Source organism: Aquila chrysaetos, chromosome 19 (assembly GCF_900496995.4).
Source record: "Aquila chrysaetos chrysaetos chromosome 19, bAquChr1.4, whole genome shotgun sequence".
Classification (NCBI taxonomy): Eukaryota; Metazoa; Chordata; class Aves; order Accipitriformes; family Accipitridae; genus Aquila; species Aquila chrysaetos.
In genome coordinates, this window is record NC_044022.1 from 18,897,248 (window position 1) to 18,914,422 (window position 17,175).

Below are 17,175 nucleotides of genomic sequence, written 5' to 3' on the forward strand. Positions count from 1 at the left end.
AGGAGGTAAAGAAAAGCACGACATCATCAATTCAGGAGCTGCCCAACTTTCCAAGCATGCCTTACAAGTGAGCATGAAAAGTACTGGCCTGTACAGCAGAAAGGTAGCCTGGCGTTTGGCATGCCAGTAGGACGCTAGTGACTCCTACGCTGCTGCTCCGCAGACTTTCTGTAAGCCTCTGTGGGAGCTAAAAAGAAAGGAGGAGGAAGAGGAACATGAACCTGAAAACTCTGATCAGCTCTAGCTCTGCTCTTAACACTTCTGTTCCCAGATAACGAGGTGATCTGACCCAAAAGCAGCCTAAGACTGAGGCATGAATACTCCTCTTCCATACCATACTGTACAAGCAACTAGATGTGTTCTAATCACTGAGGAATTATATAAAAATGAAGGGGGTTGTATGAGCGGGAGAGAATAGCGTTTGCTGCTGCAATGCTGTAGAAGAAAAAAGGAAAAAAAAAAAGGCAAGTCTCAACTTCATTCTTCAAATGCCTGGACTACAAGGTGCCTCTTGATAGGAAGATCTCCCTGAGGCCTCCAGCAAGTCCCACAGTCCTGGAGTTTGTGCCTGAAGAATGATGCCTGATTCCTCTCTGGGTGCCACACCAAATTGCATCTTGCAGTCTCACAGCACAGGGAGTTTCTTTTGATCCCACAGGCCTAGGTTGCTTCTACCTCACTTTAGGAGCTTAGCTGTCTTCAGGCTTCCTCTCTCCGCAGGGGATAAAGCACCTGCAAACAGTGAGGAGCACTTAGCATTGGGAATTGCCATTATAGGTTTAGATTTCTCTGCATCTGCTATAGAGGGAGCCTAGGACAGCTAGAGTTCCCTATGCAGTTAGCTTCAGTGATGAAAGTTACCCAGGATGAACCCTGTCTGGCTCATTTCATTGTTTTCCTTAAGTAAATACAGTCATTCTCAGATCAGTCACTTAACCCCAAAGTGTTCAGAGAACTTTCGTGGTGATAGAAGAAAACAAATTAAAATGCAAAGGAAAAGAAAGTTTATGGTATCACAAAAAATATTGGGAGAGACTCAAGGGCAAGCATAATGCTTGAAATTTTGCTGCCTTTGTTTCAACAAGCTTGATTTCGACTGTAGAATGTTCCTTTAATTTGAAACATTTTGTGCTGTTCTCCTCAACTCAGCTATCTCTCCTCTCTGTGTTTCCAAAGATACGAAATCATGAATTTTAAGAAAATGGGGAAGGACTACTTTGATTATATCAATGTTGGCAGCTGGGACAATGGTGAGCTGAAAATGGACGATGATGAAATATGGTCAGAGAAAAATAATATCATCAGATCTGTGTGCAGTGAACCCTGTGAAAAAGGCCAGATAAAGGTAAATATTTTCTCCATTTACTTCAGTGACGTAGAATGCATAGCCTTGAAATTTGAAAGCAAGTTTTTCTTGACTCTGACATGGAGACAGTATCCCACACCTTAATTAAATTGTACAGACTTATGTATTTAGTCCTTACTCATACCGTAGTCATCTCACTGTTTTCATAAGATGCCATTTTCTTCTACTCCTATATCTGTGAACTGCTGACTTTTTTATATTCCAAATGCTTTAGAACAGGTATTGTTTGGGGGTTTTTTGCTGCATATTTTTACAGCATCTGATTCAGTGGAGTGCAAATCCCTGTCTGGGATTTGTCAGTACAATTGCAGGTAAATTATAAATACTAATTGCTACAATTTCAGTGCTAGACATAGACACCTAGATTGGAACATTATTACTCAGACCTTAAGTCTGTTGTATCATCAGAGAACATCAATAACTACCAGTACGTAGAACTTCAGGAAATGTCGGTAACATTTTTTTTAATCATACCTGGTTTACTGCTTCTTTGTTTCCTAGGTTTTTTTTATATTTCTTTCCTCCCTTTCCATGTTGCAGTAAGTAAGAAGGGTAGATGAATCTGTCATATATTAATTGTACTCTATTATCCTTCAGCATCCCATGACACTTACTGCAGAACAGTTAAAATGCTGCAAGTCCTTAGCTTACCTTGTAGTCATTTATATAAAAGCCTGTGAATTGAGGGGATGGGCACAGACAACACAGTGGCTCAGACTGAAAAAAAGCAACTGTAATTTCTGACAGGTGTCATTGGAAGCTGGATCACTTTTCTCCTGTGGTAACATGGCATGCCTGCAAAACATGGAAGCAGCAGCAGTGAGGGGGTGATGAGAGGCTGACCATGCTCTGCAACACAAAGCAAATCTCTGCAGTCTGAGTTTTCCAGAGTTTTAGGACTCAGTCACCATGTTTTATTCACGAACTGGTCTTTGGCAGTCAGTAAGTGAGCTTCATCAGACCAAATGTGTATGTCTTCAGTGCAGGCATATATAGTTATACCAGATTTCTGAACTTTCTTATAGTCCATGGAAATAACATATTACTCTAGATCAGGAGTCATCTCATCCTCACGTAGGCTTTGAAAACAGTTAAGATGAATCTTGGTGTAGAAACACTTCTTTCTCTTCCCTGATGGTAAAAGGCACCCAGGCAGGACAGCTGGTTCAGATGAGAACACATCTTCCGCAGATGCATAAAGGAAGGTGGGGTGAGTTACTGCCACAGTAACAAAACAGGGGTCTGATGTTAGCCTGCTCCAGCCACAAAGTCACATATGGGAGAGGATAGAGGTGGATAAACAGATAATAATTTCAGAATGGAGCAGCTCTGAGTTCCTTTATGATCTGTTGCCACAACACAGGCAATGGGAAGTATCTTGTGATCTTCATTAACATAGTCTCCTTCCCCACCTTCCGCCCCTGCTCTCAAGGATTCTCCCGAGAGGATTCCTCACTAGGAAGCCAATTCCACACACACTTAGACACGTGCTTGAAGTCCAGTGTCTGAAATGTTCTTTAGGCTCCTCATTAGGTTGTTGATTATAAATCTCAAAGTTTACTTATAGTCCTTTATCTTCATGGTCTTCACAGATGATGGGGAGAGCTTGACCCTGCCAAGCTCTGTGGTGGTTTTCCTGCAGAATTCTGTGGGACTGAGTTATTATGAAGGAATTTGAAATATTCAGTGTAATGATACCCAACATTCAGCAACATTTGGTACATCCATTTGAAGGACTTGATAAAATCCAAACACAACCCAACTCTATACATTTGAAATAGTGCAGATGTATGATTATTTAAATAAATACAGGTTCAAAGGATTGTCCAGATGACAAAGGGAAGGGAAAATAACTTTTGTTTTAAAGGAAATTATTTTTGTTAAAAGGGACTGAAAAGATTGTTTTACAGTTAAGAGCTATGGCAAACAATTGTTCAAGAAAGGAAAAATAAATGGATGAAAAAATAGCTGACTAAGCAATTTAATACAAAAAAAAGTCTGACCTGGTTCTGAGTAGTGAAGAACAATTATTTTGATTCCCTGAGAAGAATATATAATCCTTCTCTGGATTAACCCCCAGTTAGTTCTGGGTAAGAAATGATCAGTGTACCAGTTTTCTGACAGATTTGTCAAATTCCAAGTATTTTATAGAAGATGTTGATTTGGTGAAAAGTTTAACAGAAAAGTGTAAATTGTTTTCATAAAAAGCTTAGGTATTTTGATAATAACATATGGTTTCTATTTTTGCCATTTCATTTTCTTAAGTATTTTATATATTGTAAAATTATGAAATTTTATAATGCAACAAGTTTACCAAAATATGTGTCTAAAAATTAGTACAAGCTTTCTAAGAATTGATTTTCCCAGACACAAGAAATTTTGTCATTTATTCAACTTTTCATTCTAGTTTAAAATGAAAGAAATCCTAAGATGTGAATTCTTCTGGAGGACAGATATTCTGTTTTGCAAGTAGCTCTAGTCTCAACACTTACAGAGCAAATCACTTATGCTCCCATGGCCTTTCTGCCAGTTTAACTATTCATGTGTGGCTTTTTTGCTTTTCATACTCTACAATTTTAAAAACAAAACCCAAAATTGAAGTTTTCAAGTCCTCATATTGCTGATGAAAATGATATAATTTACACATTTTTCACTGCAGCGTTGCAAAGAGCAATCTAATTCTTTTTGATTACACTCCTTTACTTTTCATTTGTTAAAATTGCAATAAAGAAATTTGGTTTTGAAGCCACCTTCTAAATTCATCATTGCAAAAGATACATAAGTCAACCTACTTCTTATGCAATAATTGGGAGTATTCGTTTATAAATTGTTTGGAAAGAGCAAAGAAACTGGGAATACTTTATTTCAAAAGAAAGACATATTGACAAGAAGCACAGATGTTTTCAGTGCCCAGAGATGATAAACAAGGATCTTGAAAAATCTGCATCTCAATCATGAGCGTGCAATAACATTTGGCAGTAAATTATAAAATGAGAAATCAGGTCAGATGTTAAAATGGATAAAGATAACATTCTCACTCTTAAATGTTAATTAGAAATGCAGTAATTAAATAATTCTGGAAAAGACATGTTCAGTTTGATGCCTGGAAAAAATCACTTTTAACAAATCACTTACAATTGGATGAAAAATAAGCACCCAAAAATCTTTGGGTAATGAACCCTTAGGGAAATAACACTGTTGGTATGATTCCCTGTATGGACTACAATAGAGTGAATTATATGCCTTCAGTATCATGTGCTGCCTTCTGTAGGCACATTGCCATCTATGAAATTTTGAGGTTTGCTAATTCTAAGAGGGGAAAAAGCATCTTATTGTCATCCTATACCTGCACTTATACTTCTGTGAGGTTGATGGTTTCTTTCTTCTGGTATGTACGTGATGGGAGAACTGAGAACTTGCGTCGTATTTTGTATAAGCAAACATATCATGAAAAGGAACTCCCTGTAAAATAAAATTAAAAAAAAACCTCTATCAAAAAAAAGAGATTAAAAAAATAAATTAGCAACTGGGGCAGCATGAATGTGTGTTTATGCTGCTAAACCAAGTGTCAATTTTTGTCTCAGGTGATCCGTAAAGGAGAAGTAAGTTGCTGTTGGACCTGCACTCCTTGTAAAGAGAATGAATATGTATTTGATGAATACACATGCAAAGCCTGCCAGCTCGGCTCCTGGCCCAACGACGACCTCACAGGTAAATGAGTTGTGGCTGTACTTATGTTGTCCATGAAAATGCTCATTTGCTGAGCTGAAGAAAAAAATGTCAGATGCAAGTGAGTATGAGGACTGTTTCAGTCAGATCGAACCTGGGATTAAAGCTGAAATTTGAACTGAGGCTGGTATTTGTCTTGTCTCCTCAACCTGATCCAGGAATCCTTGGTGTAATTCAGCTGCTTTCTAAAGACCTGAGTTACTAGATCTAGAAATAAAAAAAAAATAGTCTTGGTTTTGTATTCAACCATGTCCTAATATCTAGCTGGTGGTGCAGGTCTTGTCCTTCCCCAAACAGGTAGAGAAATTAAGTCCTTGTCAGAGAAATTATTAAAGGAGGTCAAATTTCAGAGTTTTATTTTCCTCCCAAGCAGGTACAGAAGAGTCATGCAATACTTTCTTTTTTAATCTGAAAATGTTATGAACTAGTTGCTGTAGTTACTGCTGCTAAATGCACGAGTGCTCCAAACAGACATAGGTTTCCATTAGTCCTTTGTTCCCCAGAAAGTCTGCTAGAAAACAGGGTTCATGTTCTCCTTGCCATGGCATAGATCTCTATGCTTTTGCAGAATACCAATTTGGCTACTTTAGAGATAAATTACTCCAACACTTGCATCCCACAGCCTGTCTTCTTTATGACTAATAAACAGAATTCAAGTATTCTAATGCTCAGAGCGCACACCACTTCAAAATGCTATTCAGGGATCAGGTTATTGTGCCAGGCTCTGTATAGCCAAGGGGAGAAGAGACAGGTTTTTTTCCAGAAGAGCTCACAGACTGGTTTGCGTATAATTTCTATGGATAAGGGGAGAAATTTTTGAGGTGAAAGAGAGGGAAGACAATGAAAAAACCGTTTGCTGGATGTGGAAGAGGCAAGGCTTGGCCTATAGACAGATTTTTGTATATAAAGTTAATCCTTTCCTGGTAAGGAATGTTACGTTGCTGTAATATATGAACTAGCTTACCCAATTACTGCAAAAATATCATTTAGCCATGAAGCTGATGGGGTATTTTTCAGAAAATGTCAAACATGAAATTTCCTTTGAGAAAAAAAACTTTTAACTGAGAAAACTGAAACAGCAATAAAATGGATTTGCAAGTGCTCCTCCAGCTCTGCTCCCCCAGCCCTCAGCAATCAGCCAGCAAAGCCTTCTCATCTCAGGGAAAGCTTTCTTGTGCCAGGACAATGGAGAAGGGGAGAAAAAGACACACGGCCCCACGTGTCCTACAGAGCAGAGTACTGAGGGTGTGGTATAAGATCAGGTTCACATCCCAGCTGGGCCATCCAGAAGCCTCCAAAGCCCACATTGGAGGGACCAGCCCACCACACCAGGCTGGCCAGTTTATGAAGGTCAACTAGTGCAAATGGTCAACTCTTCAACCAGTGAGGGTCTTGTCTGAGCTGTGCCAGATCCCAGCTCACAACTCTGTTTCACAGGGCACCTGAGGCTTTACCCAATGTAGATCGGCTGGAAAAGGAGCTGCTACAACTCAGTTAGGAGGGAACTTGCTCCAAGTTCCTCATCCAATCAACAGAGGACCCACTTCTGAAACACCAGTGATGGGAACTGCCCGTTGAACTGGTGAAGTTTGAATAATTAGCCTGTAAGCACCATATGTAAGGCAAAGTGGAGCAAACAGCCACCAGATCGGCCTTCGGGCTCCGTGCTTTGAGCTGGGTCCCCAGGGCGTGCAGATCTCCATGCCTCAGGCAAGGCACCAGTCTGGGCTTCTTCCAGTCTTCTGGAAGGATTTACCCTCTGAAGGTCTTACTTTGCCCTCAGGATGGAAGAGCAGGATGGGGTGGCACCTTGAAAGCTCTTACAGGATGAGTCAGTGATTTCCCATCCAGCTCTGATTGTTTTAAAGGACAGTAGTCGTCTTTTTAGTCAAGCCAACTGCTTTGTGTATTACATGAACTGCTACATTTCACAAACTATTCATCTGGCTTTAGACATGCATTTTATGCCTTAATAGGGACAGAAGTCAACATGCACACAAAACAACCCCTTGACATCAGTGCCAAGTAATGTTCCTCAGGAGATCTAAACCTTGTTCCTCAGCCCGCCACAAATTCAGCAGGCAGTATTTGGAAATTTAACCCCTCCTTTGCCTCCATGAACACAGCTGATAAAATATGCACTCCTCTTAACAGGACACCCATCACCATAGCTTCACGGCTCCGTAGTCCCCACCTAACTTACTATTCACATGGTGGCTGGATCTTGTCTTATTTAGCTTTGTGTCAAAAACAGATTTTAAAAAGCCTATTCCCACCTTATCCATACAATATATTGAGCTGTATTTTTAACAATCATATTTATAGTCCCAACTTTTGCAGCTAGCAAAAAACTGCCTCTCAATCTTGTTTACAACATAAGATTTAGTAATAAATGTGAATAAAAAGTAAGGAGAGGGAGATGTACTTTGTATTCTGGCAAGGAAATTTCCCTTCAGTTTTATAAAGCGTACACCAATCTCCTTGAAATGTCCCTACATCTGATACTGCAGCAGTCTATGTCTCTGCTGCTTGATAAAGCCATGTCTTGGGTAATGTCAGCTCCACAAGGCTACACATATAAAAAGCTCATTGGAATAAGTCTTCCTTGCATGATCACCTTCAGATGAGAGTCCTGTGAATATATCAGCCATGCGCCTGAGAAGGCTTTCAACGTGGAGCTGCACCTCACTGTTTGCCAGAGTTCTGAACTTGGATAAAAACATTTTTGGAATCCTTTCTTGGCTTACACAAGAAAACATTGCTCCATCTTTCTTATGCTCAATGACGAGCATCAGTTTTGTGCCACAAACTTCACTATATAAAAAGTGGAATGGCAGGGATGTTGCTCACAGAAAGGAAGAGAGATTAATCCTTTTTTTCAGTCACCTGTGGAATATCAGAATTCAGATGCAGGAGGGGAGAAGACAGAAGGGATGCAATATGTGTAGGAAAACGAAGTTATTCTCAGAACAGAAAAAGACATTGGAGTTCTGAAGTACAGAAAGGTACAGGAAGTCCAAAGGTAGGGGGAAAGACAAGTGGGAGGAAGAGTTTCTCTGATTAAATCAGTTACTGGAAAATATCTCCATCTAGAAGTGAAGCTGAGGCAAGAAAGGGAATGTTTAGCCGCCCCTATTTTATTTCCTCACAAATTTCCATTTCATTGCTTATGCATGCAACATTCCCCAGGGACCGGGCTTCTCTTTGGGCAAAAAACTAGTCATTCTCTTCCTTTCCTCCAAATTTATCTGTACCATCCTGACATGCACCCCAAGTCATTTTTTTCCTCCTGGTTTAGTATCAAGATGTGCTTTCCAATCTGCACTCCCCTTCTTCCCCATGCATCGTGTTTGCAACATTACAGCACCACTTCACACATCAGTATGGCCAGTGTGCCTGAGCCACATACTCAATTAGAGCAGAAGAAACTCATGAGTTTAAGTCCAGAAGTATTTGCCAACCCCTCCACTATTCCTCAAAGACCTTCTTTGCATTATGTTCACAGTGGAGGGAAGAGAAATAGATGCCAGACATGTTTAGATACAAATGAAGGGATTTTCTTAACACTGAGGACCAAACCTAAACAAAATTAATTTTTTAGTATCTTGATGAGAATGGCTTTTTGGTTCTCCAAAAACCCAAGTGACTTTGAGGACATGACCTTCTGCATTCAAAAAAGGTGTCTTGGAAAGCCAGATAAGTTTTGTTCAGCATCTCAGAGCTTTTTCAGTGGATGTAGGAACATCTTGGTCCAGTTATCACTAGTGTTTGTTTAAGGACATTTTTTGAGGTGGGAAAGAGGCAATTATTCTCTTTTACTGTGATTCAGGGACAGCACACAACAATAACAGGAACAAAGTTTTGTCTAGTGACCTCAGGGACTGCAAGGAAAGTAGATGATATTAATTTCAGTGGTACCTGGATTATCTTCAGGCTGTATTGACATTTTTCTCATTCTCTGTGTACTCCAAATACGCTGGCTATTTGATTTTCTTAATTGGATTCCCATGAAAATAGGAGCTGAAATATTTTACAGCTTTTGAAATGTTTTCTTTGCCATTCGAGGATAAGGCTAAATATCAGAAATATATATTTTTACTATAGTTACAAAAATGCTTTCACCAAGCAAGGTACAGTAAACCCAGGATAGCAGCGTCATGATCTTGTCTGCCTGTCTGAAAGCTAAGAGCTGGATTATCCAAACAACCCTTGAATGGAAAGGGCTGAAAAAAGGCCACCCCACTTCTAAGTGACACAACAGCCATTTCAAAAAGCTCTGACAAGACTGATGCTGCATCCCGTTTGGCTTGTACCGATCTGGATTCCTCCCTGAGAAGCGAGGACGACTGCCTCCCTCATCCTGAGGGCCTTGCTCGTCCGGCGAGCCAGAGCTGCAGAGAACAGACAGTGCTGGGAGCCGCTGCCGTCTTGGCCCCGGGCGCCGTCTGGGACAGCCCGCTGCCATGGCTCGCGCAAACCACCCGCGGGGCCAAGGGCAGGGGCGATGCTCGGCGTCGGATCTCGGCAGATCCCCGCAAGGGCTTGGTTGGCTCTTCCTGCGGCGTGCTGATTCCGGCTGTGGCAGAAGCTACGGGGGTCTGAGGCTCGGGTGTCCTGTAAGACTGGATTCTCCCTCCCCACACACCCTCCAAGCAAAAAAAATCATTCATCTCTTGCCCGAAATATTTTCAAAAGGTAACTGCTTGCTGCCATCAAACTGCTTTCTTGTATTGTTGCTTGCAGTAAAGTTACAGCCATTGGTAATTTCAGCAATTGTCTGACAGTTGTGAGCACGAGGCAGGACACGGTTTAGCCTGTGCTGACATTGATTTTGCTGCTGAAACATTACTAGGATCTTGCTTTTGACCATAATTGGTAAGGCTGTAATTCAGACCGAGGGTAGAAGGAAGACACAATTTTTATCTGGTTGTTTTTAGCACTATTAATGCACATCAGCAGAGGTGATGTCCAGTTTTTACCCTGATTTTCTGTGCCCTGTATTTCTCTTTCCTTTTTATTTCTTATTCCAAATGAAATGTAACCATTTCCGTAAGTCACTCTCACACCAGCCTCTTGGAGAAAGCAGATGAGGTTGAGTTAAGGGTTCAGGTGGCAATATTATGACTAGGATTTCTGGCTGTCATTTTCTCCCCTCCCTTGTTGCTGGGTTTGTGGACTTTTCTTCCCTCAGTTGCTTGTTCCAGGTAAGGTGTGGACTTTAGCTTCCAGTCCATTTACAGCCCAAGTCTCCAGCATGAGCCACACAGTGCTTCAGGCTCAAGTGAACTGGTTCAAGAACGCTGAGCTCAACAAACAGCTCTTGGAGGCTCCTGGGCTGGATGAAGGGGGACTTGCCAACAAAGCCAAAGGGATCCACTTGTAATTGTGCCTTACATTATGGAAAGTTTGCTGAACATGATATATTCTGAACAAAACATTTACAACACACAAAGCCAGCATTTTTTTAGTGAAACTTAAATCAAAACTTTAGAGCTAACTTAAGGATGGACCTGATTGCTGCTATTCATCAGTTGTTCCAGTCATTCTGCACGTTTGTGTAATTAAGGAATAATTCTCCATGTGGTTACAGAGTCACTTTAATGTATTATTTTAAGATTCATGGCCTTGCATTTGCTGCAAAGCACAGCTAAGTCAGTATATTTGAGTTACTAGGGACTTAGGCTCCTGCGTTACAGATGCCCCATCTTTCATGGTTTAAGACGTGACCCATCCCAACTCCTGTCCCACAGAAGTGGCAGAATAAACACATGCAAAGCCCTCAGCTGTATCCATTGACTGTGCAAACCTGCCCTTGCTGATGGTTTCAGTAAATGTGCCAGCCTGGGAACGGCAGCAGCTAAGAAGCCAGCACATGGTCACCTCTACATGCCCTGCTATTGTAGCAACTACAAAAAGTCCCACCAGAACAGGGCAAAGAAGTGGTGACCATAATAATTTGCCATAGCACCAGAACTTATTACTGAAATGTTGAAGATGTGCTCTCTCACTTCAGTTGGTCCACATTTCATATGGAGTTCAGGGGGCTAATTTCTCACCCAGGGCTTTGGAGAGTAATTCTCACTTTTGCCTTGGCAGTTTGGGTAACAAGTTGGGGGTTTATTAAAAAAAAAAAAAAAAAAAAAAAATTATAAAAGTTACCCTGCCATCTTCTTGCAGATTTTTATTCTGGCTCCTACAGTTTTGCATCTCAGCTCTCCATATGTGAATACTCAAATAATTACTCAAGATATCCTTTCTCCCATCTTTGGGGATTATAAATAGGGAAACATTCAGAAGCATTAATATAAAATATCTAACAGCATCACATCAGTACGCTTTAAATAATGTGTGCCAAATCCTGTGTGGAGGCTCTCATTCACAGCTACGATGTGTCTAGGTTGTTGTTTAGGTTTCAGCCTTGGTGTTTGGACTTCTGCTATCCCTGGAAGGGTCTGGGAAAAGTTACCAAGAAAACCAAGTCTTTTGTCAGTGGCTTGAACTCACTGCTTAGGATGCCAAACCCCACTGAAAAATATTTAGGACTTACTAAACCAGCAGTAATTTTCTGCCAGTTTTAGTCTCCATGTGCAGATTCAGTGAGCTTTAGCTCATGATGTTGACTTAAGAGACTTCACTGAATTCCCTTCACTTTCCAGAGTGCATCCTATTCACAAGCCTTAGTCTGTCATGTTTACCTTTGGAACTAGTTTAATTATATATTTGATATTGCCTACCATGAAAGGGATTTTCACTGCTGAGCTAATACATGCTGAAGGCATGGTAAGGTCTCTTAGGTGTCAAGGCTATAATAACAAATTAAAACAGTGTCAAGATCAAATCTCCAGAAAATATGGACTATAATACAGTGCTTCATATCTGTGAACTCTTCTCTCAGATGAACTAATTTTAACGCCATATAAAAGAACAGAAATATGTGACAAGTTTACCTCTACAGAGAGAGCACAGGGTACTAATAGACCTATGGCAGTGGTCAGGCCTTCAAGAGCTTCTCCTCTCCGTGTTTATGGCACAATTTAGCCCATCCCTGAAGTAGCCAGATGTTTTTCCAAAATATCAGAACCTTTTTTTCCCCCCAGAAGATCCTTATACATCCTTATGTGTAAATTGTTGGTGATTTTTGATGCTCCTTTCAGAAAACCTTTCCCTAGCGTGTCAAATGGGACTCTGATTTTTTATATCTGCTTGTCTTGCTATTCACATGCGTATCTAGTACCTTGCTCCCACATTTCTGGCCAGAAGAACACAGAGGCAGTTTTATGTCAATTTTACTGGGGCTCTGGTCCCAGAAGCAGTGCACTCTTGAGCACAGAGTAGAACAACTCTACACCTGCTCCAAAATGGACTGGCTCCTAACACCCTTTCCACAAGCCAAAGATTGCCTCAGCACACTGCAGGGACCACCAGACAAGGCTGCTGGCTCTGCTCCGCCTGGAGTTTCTGAGCCAGCTAGGAAAGAAGACTTTCCAGGTGCTTGGATATGTTGATGAAGTGTAAGAGGTGGGCTGCGGGGCAGGATCTTGTCCAAATGACAGTCAAGCATGCCCATGTTTAGGGGATAGGAATGAGTTCTTCTTGTGTTACCATTTTTCAGCTTTTGCCTTGGTATAATCCTGGCCATCAACCTAACCTGAACACTGCTGTTTTCCCGTATTTCTTTTACTTGATCTAGTTGTCCCTTTCTGCAAAGTGCCATTGTCAGAAACCATTAGCTGCAAAGCTATTATATGAAAACCTCACCAATCATTCCTTTATGAAGACTAGCCAGTCCTTAAATCTTGACTGAGGAATAAATCATCGCACAGTGTAGCATTCTCCTTGTAAAGTATATCCAGTGATGGGGGAAAAAATGGGACAAGTTTTCAATTCTTTTCTCAGGTATTTTATTAAGAGAATGTAAAAAGAGTAATAAAGCAAGGAAGGCATGAAATAGTCTGAAACTAATGAGAAATGCTTGGTTATGATTCACCTCTGCTGCAACATTAGAAACTGAGCAAAATTCAGCCCCTATATCATTGTCTGCATGTAAAGGCCAGCTGTCAGATAAAGACCTTTTCTCTTCAAATTTCCTCTCCAAGGATATATAGTAGTATTAGAAGCTAGTAACAATTTGTTTCCCCAAAACATTACTTAGATTTTGGTAAAATCAGAAATACATTTAGAGGTCCCTTACTCAAAAAACTTACTGGGGAAGAACCCACATGGGGATATCTGCACACACCAGAGTATGCTTTCTGGTTTCCACCCTTCTTCCACCACTCTTACTGGTATAAAATGTTGATTCTAATGATGTGATTCCTGTACTACATTAAACGTGATGAAGTCAGAATGAAATACAGTGTCTTCCTCACAATGAATAAGTAAACCCTTTTAAAACCAACAAGAGTCAAATAGGTATCATCAACTAATCCTATGAGTGTTTCATAAAAATCTAAATGTCTTTGTTACATTAAGACGTGGCGATAATTTTATTTTTGCGACAGAAAGCTTTTCACACCAAAGCAGTTAAAATATGGATGGCAAATTAATCTGCATTTAGTAACCAAGAGGACAATTCTGTGACACTGGAGTGACTGCAAATTTGTATCCTTTAACTGCACTAATGTCAAAGACTTGTTTACCCTAACTCTTCTGATTTTTCTGCTTTCCGCAAGAATACAGAACTATCTGCCTTGTACTTTTGCCACACAATCTATTGAGTATATCACCTTATTTTAGGTATTATATTTTTGATAATATTAATTGTGTAGAGATATAGAATACAGAAATACTGGGAGAAGAGAGGAGCTAAGTCTAATATCTAGCCATACCATTTAATGAAATTATTTTTACTACTAACAATGTCAGTGACAGATTTGGAAAAACTTTAAGCTCCACTTAAAATAAAGGAAAAGGTAAAGAGTAGATCTTGCATGTAGAAATTCCCAAATTATAGTCCTGATGTCTACATTTACTCCTGTTCATCAGGTCATTGAGGTCCCAGGTTCCCTAATTACTTGGGATTTCTTGGCATCCAGATGCCCATCAGACAGTGCTAATTACCCTCACTGCTGAAAATACAAATGTGAGCACCCAGCGCTCCATCCCCACCCTGAGTCAGGCTGACACCCTTCTGTCTGACCTAACCAGAAGACAGCAACCTGATTACAACAACCCTAAATTTGAGGTCATTTAGATTTTTCAATCAAGGTTAGTGAAGCTTAATACAAGTGTAGGGGAAATAAAAGCTTTTAGTTGCATTTCCTCCACTCTATCATCTCCCTCCTGCTGTCCTGCCCTGCCTGGCAGTGCCAGCCTGTCTACTGTTGTTAGGAAGTTGCACTCCAGAGCATCAAGGTCCTCCCCCCTTATTTCTATTGCATTGGGTCTGGCTGAGATGGAGTTAATTACTGGTAGCTAGAAAGGTGCTGATAACACCTCAGTGTTTTGGGTACTGCTGAGCAGTGCTCGCACACCATCAAGGGTGTCTCTCCAACATCCCCCCCTCACCAGTAGGCAGGGGGTGGGCAAGATCCTGGGAGGGGACATAGGCAGGACAGCTGACCCAAACTGACCAAAGGGATATTCCATACCATATGACGTCTGCTCAGCAACAAAAGCTAAGAGAAAGGAGGAGGAGGGACAACATTCATTATTACGACATTTGTCTTCCCGAGCAACCGCTATTCATACTGAAGCCCTATTTCCCAGGAAGTGACTGGACATCACCTGCTGGTGGGAAGTAGAGAATAAATCTTTTGTTTTCCTTTGCTGCTGCACACAGCCTTTTGACCCATGAGTTTTTCCTTCTTATTTTCTCCCCACCCTGTCCTGCTGAGGAGGGGAGTGATAGAGCAGCTTGTTGGGCACCTAGCGTCCAGCCAAGGTCAACCAACCACACCTATCCAGGCTGTACAGTGCAAAAAGAAAGGAGGGATGCCAGCAACAAGTCTTCTGCCAGCCTTTACTCCTGTCCATTGATCTGCACAGTGTGGAATGAAAAGCTTCTTTGAATTCCTATGACATGCGTACATAGAATAACTTATTAAAACCTATACATAGATTGAAAAACAAGTGTCCTTAGATGGGTTGCACTGCTAATTCAGCTTTGACACTAGTTTATTGAATTCAGTTTAATTTCATGATTTAGGTGAGGTTTTTAATTCCTCAATTCCTCTCAAAAGGATGAATGACAGATAAAGAAGTGAGCAGGATGTGCCATCCCAAATTACCTGTTATCTGCAACTCTGATCCTAGAAAATTTTTGTTAGAAAAAAGTAGCATATCTGAGAAAGAAGCACTCTCTTTTTCTTGACAGCTAGAATCTGTAAGATTCCTCTTCATAATCATTAAACAAGTACCAATATCCTTCATAGTGTACAATATAATTAGTAGGATTGACGTCTGGTCCTTTAAGTGCATATAGTATGCAGACAGCTCTGAAGCATTTTGCACTGAGGTAATGCAACCTGATTCTGAAATTTGTTCATTAATTACTATATTTAAAAGAATTTAAAAGGAAAATTCCGCTGTGAGAGGTACTTATCTTAATCAGCTTGGCCATTTTTTCAGTCATCATGTTATATTCCAGATGAAGTGTATTACTGAAATAAGCTGTCACTGAAATGTATTTATTATGCCATTATATTAACATAATCTTAGCCTACACTCATTATAATGGCACCCTCCTGAAAGACAAAAAGAAGAGAAATATCGGGAAAACCTGTAACTATATCACTAAAGAATCTCACTCCTACATACTTCAGTTTACCTTCTTTTTTTTCTTTTTCTGTAGGTTGTGACCTCATCCCAGTCCAGTATCTCAGATGGGGTGATCCTGAACCAATTGCAGCAGTCGTTTTTGCATGTCTGGGTCTGCTGGCCACCTTGTTTGTTACAGCTATATTCATAATGTACCGTGATACTCCAGTGGTCAAATCATCCAGCCGAGAACTTTGCTACATCATTCTAGCTGGCATCTGCTTGGGTTACTTGTGCACTTTCTGTCTCATTGCAAAACCTCAACAGATTTACTGTTATCTTCAACGAATTGGCATCGGCCTCTCCCCAGCTATGAGTTATTCTGCTCTAGTAACTAAAACCAACCGCATTGCAAGAATCCTGGCTGGAAGCAAGAAGAAAATCTGTACAAAGAAACCGAGGTTCATGAGTGCCTGCGCCCAACTGGTTATCGCATTTATCTTGATATGTATACAATTAGGCATAATCGTTGCCCTCTTTATAATGGAGCCACCAGATATAATGCATGATTACCCAAGCATCCGAGAGGTCTACCTGATTTGTAACACCACCAACTTGGGTGTTGTAACTCCCCTTGGATATAATGGATTATTAATTTTGAGTTGCACCTTTTATGCATTTAAGACAAGAAATGTCCCAGCTAATTTCAATGAAGCAAAGTATATTGCCTTTACAATGTATACTACCTGCATCATCTGGCTGGCTTTTGTGCCAATATATTTTGGAAGCAACTACAAGATAATCACCATGTGTTTCTCAGTGAGTCTGAGTGCCACGGTGGCCCTTGGCTGTATGTTTGTGCCCAAGGTCTATATCATCCTTGCTAAGCCTGAAAGGAATGTACGCAGCGCGTTCACCACATCGACAGTGGTCCGCATGCACGTAGGGGACGGAAAGTCGTCTTCAGCTGCAAGCCGCTCAAGCAGCCTGGTGAACCTGTGGAAAAGAAGGGGATCATCTGGTGAAACCCTTAGGTAAAGTTTGCTAATGTGGGAGTGTGGGGAAGCAATTATGATCTTTTGAGAGTTACTAATAGCGGAAAGACAAAGGAAGATATATTAATTCCCTTTGCCTCTGCACTGGGGGAGGAGTGAGTCCTCTCTCCCACATCTGCAACAGTTTCAGGTTTGATTTAGTCAAAATGCTGTGCGAAAACAGGAGACAGAGCAATGGGCAAACAATTACAAGGCTGAAAATACTGTCGGTGTCAGCTGTACACTTAACATAGGGAGGGAAACAAGGGAAATAACAACAGAACAAGAAATGTAATTCATTGCCTTCTCCTGAATGCACCCATTTACAATCTCTTTCCCTTAAATTAA

The 17,175-nt window shown here is 40.8% G+C and overlaps 1 protein-coding gene across 5 annotated transcripts in view; it reads left to right on the plus strand.

Moving 5' to 3' along the window:
- The window catches only part of GRM5 (glutamate metabotropic receptor 5), a 279,374-nt gene that overhangs the window by 230,790 nt on the left and 31,409 nt on the right, over positions 1-17,175 (plus strand). For all 5 annotated transcript variants that reach the window (XM_030042795.1, XM_030042799.1, XM_030042794.1 and 2 more), the window contains 3 exons: positions 1,177-1,345; positions 4,951-5,077; positions 15,888-16,827. In XM_030042795.1, the coding sequence (XP_029898655.1) occupies positions 1,177-1,345; positions 4,951-5,077; positions 15,888-16,827 (1,236 nt within the window). The remainder of the gene's footprint in view (positions 1-1,176; positions 1,346-4,950; positions 5,078-15,887; positions 16,828-17,175) is intronic.